The sequence below is a fragment of the Olea europaea genome, unplaced genomic scaffold, assembly GCF_002742605.1.
Source record: "Olea europaea var. sylvestris unplaced genomic scaffold, O_europaea_v1 scaffold618, whole genome shotgun sequence".
In the NCBI taxonomy this organism is placed as follows: domain Eukaryota; kingdom Viridiplantae; phylum Streptophyta; class Magnoliopsida; order Lamiales; family Oleaceae; genus Olea; species Olea europaea.
In genome coordinates, this window is record NW_019264534.1 from 312,106 (window position 1) to 321,917 (window position 9,812).

General features: G+C 35.6%; 1 protein-coding gene across 6 annotated transcripts in view; it reads left to right on the top strand.

Moving 5' to 3' along the window:
* The window catches only part of LOC111389748 (paladin), a 19,235-nt gene extending 9,631 nt beyond the window's left edge, over positions 1-9,604 (top strand). For 2 of the 6 annotated variants that reach the window (XM_023014700.1, XM_023014701.1), the window contains exons 10-19: positions 131-366; positions 1,348-1,777; positions 3,928-4,251; positions 4,380-4,982; positions 5,072-5,245; positions 6,138-6,368; positions 6,461-6,744; positions 8,014-8,289; positions 8,751-8,873; positions 9,103-9,604. In XM_023014700.1, coding sequence (XP_022870468.1) covers positions 131-366; positions 1,348-1,777; positions 3,928-4,251; positions 4,380-4,982; positions 5,072-5,245; positions 6,138-6,368; positions 6,461-6,744; positions 8,014-8,289; positions 8,751-8,873; positions 9,103-9,235 — 2,814 coding nt within the window. In that variant the 3' untranslated portion in view covers positions 9,236-9,604. Of the gene's footprint in view, positions 1-130; positions 367-1,347; positions 1,778-3,927; positions 4,252-4,379; positions 4,983-5,071; positions 5,246-6,137; positions 6,369-6,460; positions 6,745-8,013; positions 8,290-8,750; positions 8,874-9,084 lie in introns of those variants that run through there. The other 4 variants (XR_002701783.1, XR_002701782.1, XM_023014699.1 and 1 more) reach the window with 4 other exon arrangements.
* Positions 9,605-9,812: the final 208 nt, after the last annotated feature.

The window sequence follows — 9,812 nt, forward strand, 5'->3', positions numbered from 1 at the left end:
CCCCAACGCACACGCACACGCACGCAAACACAAATTAATTTATTGCCTTGTGGTACTGAATTAATTTGTTTCCTATCTAATCAATCATATGTAACCACTTTGAAATTTTGTATTTGTTGACCTAATACAGAACTTACGTGAAGCTATTGCTACTTATCGAAGTAGTATATTGCACCAAACTGATGAAATGAAGAAGGAAGCATCCCTTTCCTTTTTCATGGAGTATCTGGAGAGATATTACTACCTTATTTGTTTTGCTGTATATCTTCATACGGAAAGAGAAGCGCATCAGCCTGTGTTCCCTGGTCAATGCAGTTTTACTGACTGGATGAAAGCCAGACCGGAGCTCTATAGCATATTGCGCAGGTAAATATGAAGTTCTGTGCTATGAAATGTTTCAAGGGGCTGAAACATTTTTTTTCTGTTATATAAATATGAGGTAATTCTCAGGTGGTTGTACCACCTTAATCACCTTCATGTGCATGTATATGCGGATTAAGTGATATCTATTTATTAGTATGGACTGAACGTTTCTTGCAAATGCTATAGAATAACATTGCCTCAAGGTGTTACACAATACAAATAATCTTAGTAATTGTGGACAGAGTCAAAAGGAGGTTGTTTGCATTTCTAGTTAACATTAGCAATAATGCTACTTGTACATAAAGAGTCATGTAATGATTTATATATAGATGATGTGTCAGAAAGAGAGTAGGAAAGTTTTTTAAATATATATATATATATATATATATATATATATATATATATTTTTAAGAAATTTTGTCCCCCAGTCACATTTCATCATATCATGTGTATGTAAGCCATTATATACATGTAGTACAACCATAAATTAATATGGAGTTATTTAATGTCTAATAATTGTAAGCGATCTTTTTGAAGTCTAGAGTCGTTTAGGTTGAAAGTTTGTGTAAACTGGAAAGAAGGAAGAATCGAGATTTAAAAACATATTATCAGGATTTTGTCCTCATGCTTACAGATTCAAGGAATTTTCCTCCAGATTTTTCCTTGTTAAGGTTAAAATCTCACATTGACTAAGTATGAAAATAAGAGCCGACATATAATGACTTGGGTTACTACTGTTAACAATGTTGACTTTAGGCAGAATACTGTCACCCATTCTCACATTTTCCATCTTGGAAAAGATGGAACCTTAATTTTTGCCAAGATGGAACCTTAATTTTTGCGTCTACATCTGTGTTTGGGATCTTATTTTCATTTCTCTAGCTCATAGTCAATATAACATGCGGCAGAGGTATCACATGTCAAAATTTGGTATCATGTAACCTATATGTCAAAACACGGTGACAACCATACAATGTTGTGCAGATTGCTGAGGAGAAACCCAATGGGAGCACTTGGTTATGCAAATCCAAAACCTTCTCTAGCAAAAATTGCTGAATCTGCTGATATCCGCCCTTTTGAGACGAGTCAAGTTTCTGCCCTGAGGAATGGAGAGGTTCTTGGAAGCCAAACTGTTCTAAAAAGTGACCACTGTCCTGGTTGTCAACATCCTAGTTTACTGGAGAGATTGGAGGGTGCCCCTAATTTTAGAGAAATTCCAGGATTTCCGGTTTATGGAGTTGCAAATCCAACTGTGGATGGTATTCGATCTGTAATTCAGAGGATTGGAAGCTCAAGAGGTGTCCGTCCTGTATTCTGGCACAATATGAGAGAAGAACCTGTTATTTACATCAATGGAAAACCATTTGTACTTCGTGAAGTTGAAAGGCCATACAAAAATATGCTGGAGTATACGGTATAACGTCTTGTTTGGTGACATCTAAACTAATGAACTTGTAGAACTTAAATAGTATGCTGGTAGATAGGCAACCACTGATTTTTTGAATGCATGATTTTTTATGTATTTTTTTTACTTTTTGGTGAAACATGCTTTGAGAGGATGTGCCAAGTGATCTTTTGCTTGAAGCTGGGGAATTAAGCTTGAGCTGCTGCATGATAATTGAACTTCTAGTGTATGAATAGCTAACATTATGACTTCTGGAACTGGGATTTGTATATCATGCTTAAAATTACCTCATTTCTTGGAACTACAGCAGTTTTGCCTTTGCCTATCACATGCGTATCTGATTTTTATTTCCAAAATGAGAGTGAATTTTTTTAGCTGCTCCTAGAAAACTGCTGTTTGCTTGAGAACTTTGAAGTGGATACTTTATTTTTCTCACATTATCTGTTACTATAACAAGTTACTGGAGAATCTTGATATGCTTTCTTATATAAAAGACCAAGGACATGGTTATTGGTATGAGCCTTTTGTGTCGTGTGTTAAAAAGTGCATCAGATAAAGATATTTCTCATACATTTACTGTATTTTTATTAAAATAGAGAATAAGTCTGTTACCTATATTATGTCTGAATAATTAAGCAAAATATTCAAAACCATGAAGTCATTGCTTCTGCTCTACACAACCCAATCTTTATATGCTCTCCATTTTAATTGAATGGCTTACTTTTTTCAACTGTCATTTTAAGTCGAGCTTTCTAATTTTGGTTTTCTGTTTTGAGTTTTAGTGTATGTCTGTGATGTTCTCAATAAGTAAAGATGACAACCCAAAATATCTATCCAAAAAGGCTTTAGTGTGACAGAAAACTTCTAGGGGGCTATTTGGGCTATAACAGTCTTGCAAAACGTTTGGGTCCAAATCTGGCTATTGTATGTCACCAATCAGTTAAAAAAATCAAAATGGACTACTTTTTGACATGCAGAAGTTTATACTTTAAAACATATAGAAACTGCAATTGCATTATTGTGAGCCTGCTTGGTATTTCTGCTACTAAGGTGCATTTATATTAGAATTTTACTATTCAGTACTAGAGTGGCCTCTTTGCAGCCTTTAAATCTTAAATCACGTTGGTTCCTTAAGAAACATTTGATGTCTATCATATCCTTTTTTGAACTTCAAATGAAAAAGTCACTTGTTTCATGATTCTCAGTAGGGGTGGGCGTGGTCCGATTTGGTTCGGTTCTCGTCAAAACCGAACCAAACTCGAAATTTTTGGGTATTTATTAAGTGGAATCGTCAGGTCCAAATATAATTAATTTTTTTAATATTTACAAAGCTACATTAATTCAACCAAGGTCATGTCCAATCTTAGCTTTTACAAAATAACGTAGTCCAATCTTATATGCTTTTTGTGCTTCTCTTTACTGAGTTTTTCATAGATTTGATTGTTAAAATCACAGAGAGAGGACGATAGCGAGCTTACAATAATTAAGAGAGGAGCTATTGAGTTTCAATTCGATTTCTCTAGAACGGTAGAAACGGCAGTATGGTAGAATAATAGATTTGGATAAAATTTAGGTCAATTTGATTAAATTGGACTTGGACTGAAAATTAGGAATAAGAAAATCATATTTTTGGGTTTGAACTAAATTAACTAATTAGCAAATTAATTTATAAAAAATAAAATAGTTTGGCTTATTTAAAATAAAAAAATTATGGAGATTCGATTTTTAGGTTCTTGATCTAGAATCGAGAATCGAATGGAACCCGTTGGTTCTTAATTCAGATACACGTTCGGGTATTTAACTTAAGAAGAACCACTTGATTCGGGTCCAGTTCGGTCCGATTCGATTCAGAAGTTTTGCCCAGCCTTAATTCTCAGCATTTACAATTTGTTCATACCGATATACGCAATTAAATTTTATTTTTTAAATTTTTGTTTGAAGTATTGCAAGCTCACTAGTTGATACGTTAAAGTAAATATCAATATAAAAAATGATGACAGACTTGTTAAAATTTAGAAGCTTTTCAATTCTATTGCACTTTTTCTTAAAATTTATTGTTTGCGTTGGATCGAGTTTTATATGAACAGAAGGATAAGTGCTCATGATTATGTCTCTGGTTTTACATTAGGATACTAATGTACTAAGATATCTGCATCTAGGGAATTGATTGTGAAAGGGTAGAAAGAATGGAAGCTCGATTGAAAGATGATATTTTGCGGGAAGCTGAATGCTATCAAGGTTCCATAATGGTCATCCATGAAACTGATGATCGACAAATTTTTGATGCTTGGGAGCATGTGAGCTCCGACGCTGTTCAGACACCACTGGAGGTATTTAGGTGCTTTGAAGCTGAGGGTCTCCCCATCAAGTATGCACGTGTGCCTATCACTGACGGAAAAGCTCCAAAAAGTTCTGATTTTGATACGTTAGCTATGAACATTGTATCTGCTTCCAAGGATACAGCTTTTGTTTTTAACTGTCAGGTGAAAGATTTATTTAGACACAATCACCCAATATTTCTTGTCCTTCCTATATTTTATTGAACTTTCTCTAGAGGCCATGTGTTAGCTACTTGTACCATTCCCCTCCCTTATCATGTTCATATTTACAGATGGGTATTGGACGGACAACGACAGGTACTGTCATTGCTTGCCTTCTCAAACTTCGGATAGATTATGGGAGGCCAGTTAAAATATTAATTGATGGCACATCATGTAAAGAGTTGGGCTACACTATGCCAAGTGACGATGAAAATGAAGATCGTTTTTCTGCATCAAATTATGTTTTGGCAAAAAGTAGGTCTGGAAAGGATTCAAGTCGTGAATTTGGGATAAACGACATCTTGCTGCTATGGAAGATAACTAGATTATTTGATAAGGGGGTGGAATGCCGAGAAGCATTAGATGCTATAATTGATCGATGTTCAGCACTGCAGAATATACGCCAAGCTGTCTTGCAATACAAAAAGCTATTTAATCAGCAGCAAGTTGAGCCTAGAGAGAGGAGAGTAGCACTGAACCGCGGTGCTGAGTATTTAGAGCGCTATTTCCGTTTAATTGCTTTTGCAGCATATCTGGGAAGTGAAGCCTTCGATGGATTTTGCGGACAAGGAGAATCAAGAATGACTTTTAAGAGTTGGTTACATCAAAGACCAGAGGTCCAAGCAATGAAATGGTCTATCAGATTAAGGCCTGGGCGATTTTTCACTGTCCCTGTAAAGCTCTCTCATCCAATGAAGTTTTTCAAGGTTGCAATTTTTTCTTTAAGTTGCCATTTAATTATGCGTTATATTTCTGAATTCAGGAGGAGTTAAGAGCTCCACAAGAATCTCAGCATGGGGATGCTGTCATGGAAGCAATTGTCAAGGATCGCAATGGTTCAGTTTTGGGGAAAGGGTCTATTCTTAAGATGTACTTCTTTCCTGGTCAAAGAACTTCTAACCATATACAAATTCATGGTGCACCACACGTCTACAAGGTAATCATAGATGATTCCATGCTTGCAAAATAAACAGGGAACCCAAAATTTGATAGCATTAAAATCTCTCTAATTGCACAGGACATCAGTAGATATCCAGCAACATGTGTGGTAATTCAACCTAAGATATAGGGAAGGCTTTGGTCAATGATGAGAGAATAGAAGCTGTAGAAGATACTATAGTTATTTCACCTAAACCTTCCAAAGTATTGTCCCTAAAATATTGTTTCATCAATCTTTAACAAACTTCGAAAGCCTAATCCATTTTACGAATTGATTTATAGTAGTTCATCATTTGATTGAAAAATGCATTACATGATTTGTTGTTATTAGGCATACTGATGCTTGGTACAGAACAACGATAGAGTTCGTATACTTATCCCACATTGGTATGGGGAGTTTAGAAATAGTACAAGTGAGTTGTGCGTGCAAAGTTGTAACTTGGGTTAACAAGGTGTAAGTAGGACTCATAGTAAATTTATGGACGGAAAACATGCTTGAACTAGTTGTTTATAATTTTAAATATAAAAGAATATTTTGAAATCTCAGAAAGAAACAATAACTGGAAGCAAATAAGTGATTGAATATCCTGGACTAAAATTGATAATGGTTGTAATATATTTTAATATGGTGACTACCTGATAAACTAAGAAACCTCCTCCTTGTTCTGTTATATGCTGACTGCAATCCTGTCTGAGCTGAAGCTGTACTTGTAATTGACTTAACTCTGTTTAGTGGGACCATTGTTGCTTATAAGTGGACAAACATTTACTGTATGACACAAATCTGAGGCTAAATTTGTACTCGGGATAAATTAACGTTATTGAGTGTGGCCATTGTTGCTTAAACATTTACCATATGACAGATCTGACATTGATTATGCGTTTTTAAGGTGGATGGATATCCTGTGTATAGCATGGCGACACCAACAATTGCAGGAGCAAAAGAGATGTTAGCGTATTTAGGTGCCAAGCCCAAATCAGAAGGAAATGCCCGTCAGAAAGTAATTTTGACTGATTTACGTGAGGAAGCTGTTGTTTATATCAATAATACACCTTTTGTACTTAGGGAACTAAATAAGCCTGTCGATACGCTTAAACACATAGGAATCACTGGTCCGGTGGTATGTACTCATCTTATTCTGTTGTGCTTAGTAAAATCTACTCATCAAACAGATACATATTTTAAATTCCTTTTTCTCGTTCTGTTTCACAGGTGGAACACATGGAGGAACGTTTAAAAGAAGATATAATATCTGAGATTAGACAATCTGGTGGTCGAATGCTTTTACACCGAGAAGAATATAACCCTGCACTGAAAAAGGTCAGCGTCATAGGGTATTGGGAGAATATTTTTGCGGATGATGTCAAAACTCCTGCTGAGGTATATGCTGCCCTTAAGAATGAAGGGATCAATATGGCATATAGGAGGATACCGTTAACTAGAGAAAGAGAAGCTCTACCTTCAGATATTGATTCTATCCAATACTGTAAGGATGAGTGAGTATCTAATACTGACATTTTCTCTTTGATGTTATTGTTATGTACTCTTGCATGTCATTATTGTTAAAAATTGGGCTTTAGCTTCCCGTATTTGTATCAGCAGCATGATGCAGAACTGTAAATACAACGTTTTTAATTGATTATTTAAATTCGAAAGGCCTGAAGATAAAAGGTGCTATGGGAAAAGGGCCTCATACTTTATTTCTTGAAATCATCTTCTTCCTTCGTCATCTTCTTCCACCCCCAGTCCTGCAATTCTACTCGCTGCCTGCCTTGATGTTGATTGCCTCGTTAGTTGTTGGGGTTAGAGTTCATTACCTATAAAAAAATCTGTTATACCAATATGTATGTATGAACACACACACCTATTGTATGGTCAGAGGCTTTGGTGGTGACTACCACACTGAATGGCACAAATTACCTACTATATTCCCAGAGACCCTGCAAGGTTATACAAAAAGAAACCAAGGCACTACAACTATGCAAGATACAATAAAAAAATATTCCTATACTAAGCTCTGTTTTCTCGTTTCCTGAAAGTGGTTAAAAAACAAAGATTTTTATTTATTTTTATTTTTCAGAAGACAACAGAAGCAGAACAAATGCACGTCCCTATGCAAGTTTAGGAAGTGATAACAAGAGAGGAGGACAAATAAAACAATGGAGAAAAATACATAGGAATGACAATCATTTTGTACTGTATTGGGGTCGATTTTGACTGCATTGGTTTTGGTTTTGATAGTGTAAGGTCGATATTGACTGATTTAAGCAAGAAGGCCTTTTAAAATAAGGAAATTTAAGACATTTTACATAAAACTTCAGACTTATAAAAACCAATATTTTAGATAGCAAAGCTGTTTTTTTACAATACAAGCTGTTTTTTTTGGCTCTGTCATGCCATTATTTATCCTGATATTGGATGTTAGAATTATCTCATACTAGGATTTGTCTTGACATTGGTGCCCACTGGTGAAGCTGTCATAAACCCTACACTTGTACTACTTTGTCCCAGATTGCTGTAGAATCCAAGGAAACCTAGATCTGATGTCAGGTTGAGATTTGTTTATAGCAGTAAAATAAAAAATGCATTGCACCAGGACAATAAATTGTGGCATGGCAACTATTAATTGTCATGACGCATGCACTCTCAAGATTTGCTAATTGACACAGTGCTTTCATATATCCCTTTATGCATTGACATCAGCGCGCATACGATGTTATGTACGCTAAAATCACTTTTATCTTTGCTTCTTGTCTCTCTTACAGCTCTGCAGGGTCTTATCTCTTCGTATCTCACACTGGATTTGGAGGGGTTTCCTATGCTATGGCTATCATTTGCATAAGACTTGAAGCAGAGATTGCGTTAACATCATGTGTTCGATCGTTGACTGGAACTCAATATCCACTTCATTCGCCTGAAGACAACAAAACTTCTGGTGATGAAGCACGCAAAATGGGTGATTACAGGGACATTCTAAGCCTCACTAGAGTTCTTCTTCATGGACCTGAGAGCAAAGCAGATGTTGACATTGTTATAGAAAGGTATGCAATTCTTTTTGCCCAAAAGGCTTGATTGTCTTGTTGAAGTATGAACTTTGTCCACACACAAGCAGAAGGACGAGAACATGCTATGTTCTGTGTTGAAACCATTGAAGTTGTGAACAACTGAAATCAAATTTCATTAATCAACAAAAAAAAATGCTTAGTACTCTTGCTGGCTGCTGCAGACATCCATGAATGTGCATGTTAATAGGTCTTTTGCATGCAAATTATCAATTCTCTGGTGCATTCTTCAAAATAGAAGATAAATTAAAGCAGGATCTGTTTCTAATACAACGTGTTTCATTGAAGATATATTTTGATATCTTCGGAATGCTTTGAACACTGCAAATCTAGTGATTGCAATTAGTTGAATGCTGGTTACAATTTAAAGCTATGACAATAGTATCCACATTGACCATAAGTCGTGGCATTGCAACTGAGTTTGCCCCTCAATTTTGAAGGTGTTCAGGTGCTGGACATCTGCGAGATGATATTCTGTACTACATCAAGGAACTTGAGAAGCTTTCGGATAATTGCGATGATCATCGAGCATATCTTGTGGATATGGGTATTAAAGCTTTAAGGTTGGTTTCATTCTTAGAGTAGTAGCTGTATACTAATAGCCTGTCAAATTTTGTGCTCAACTCTGAGTATGCTTTCTGAATTCTACTCTGCTTTCTTGTCTTAATGATATTTAACCAGCATGCTTCCATCCTATTAGCAATAAATCATATCTGAATCCTGCTATTACCTCCTTAAGTACTTGAAAAATGCAGTGAAGTTTACAGTGACTAGTCATTTGTGCCTCTGCAGGCGGTACTTCCTCCTGATCACGTTTAGATCCTATCTCTACTGCACTTCTGCAGCCGAGATGAGATTCACAACTTGGATGGATGCCAGGCCTGAACTAAGCCATCTTTGTAACAATATTAGGATTGATAAATGATTGGAGATGCAGATATTCAACCGATGTATTGTACAGGTGCATTATCTCCCTTCTCAATGAAAAAAAATAAGATAAGCGAAACCGACTGAGATCGAAGCTGCACCCATGAACTGTTTGATCTGGAAATTATAGGTTACTTGGGAAATCTGATCTTAACTCCAGAACTTCTTTGCCTGGGAGAATTGCTCATCAGGCTGTGGAGGTTTTCAAAATTTCACGTGAAGAAAATATAGGGATTATAGTTTTATTTTGACATCCAATTGCTTCTAAATATTATCACGACAGGATTTTTATAAGAACTACAATTATTTCAATTAGGGTTGCGGCTCTTATAATATAGTTAATGATATAACAAGTTATTTGAATACTTGCACGATGTCATTTATAAATAGACAATTTTTTTGTTGCAACACTGAAAACCTTCTGTTGAAATACAGAATTTAATATAGTATAAAATACAATTTATGTGTTAAGCTGCATAATGCAATGACTTTAAAATATCCTCTATATTCATTCAAATATTGTGCTGTATCATAGCGAGTATGTTCCGAAACTTTGATTATAAAGGGTTTTTTTT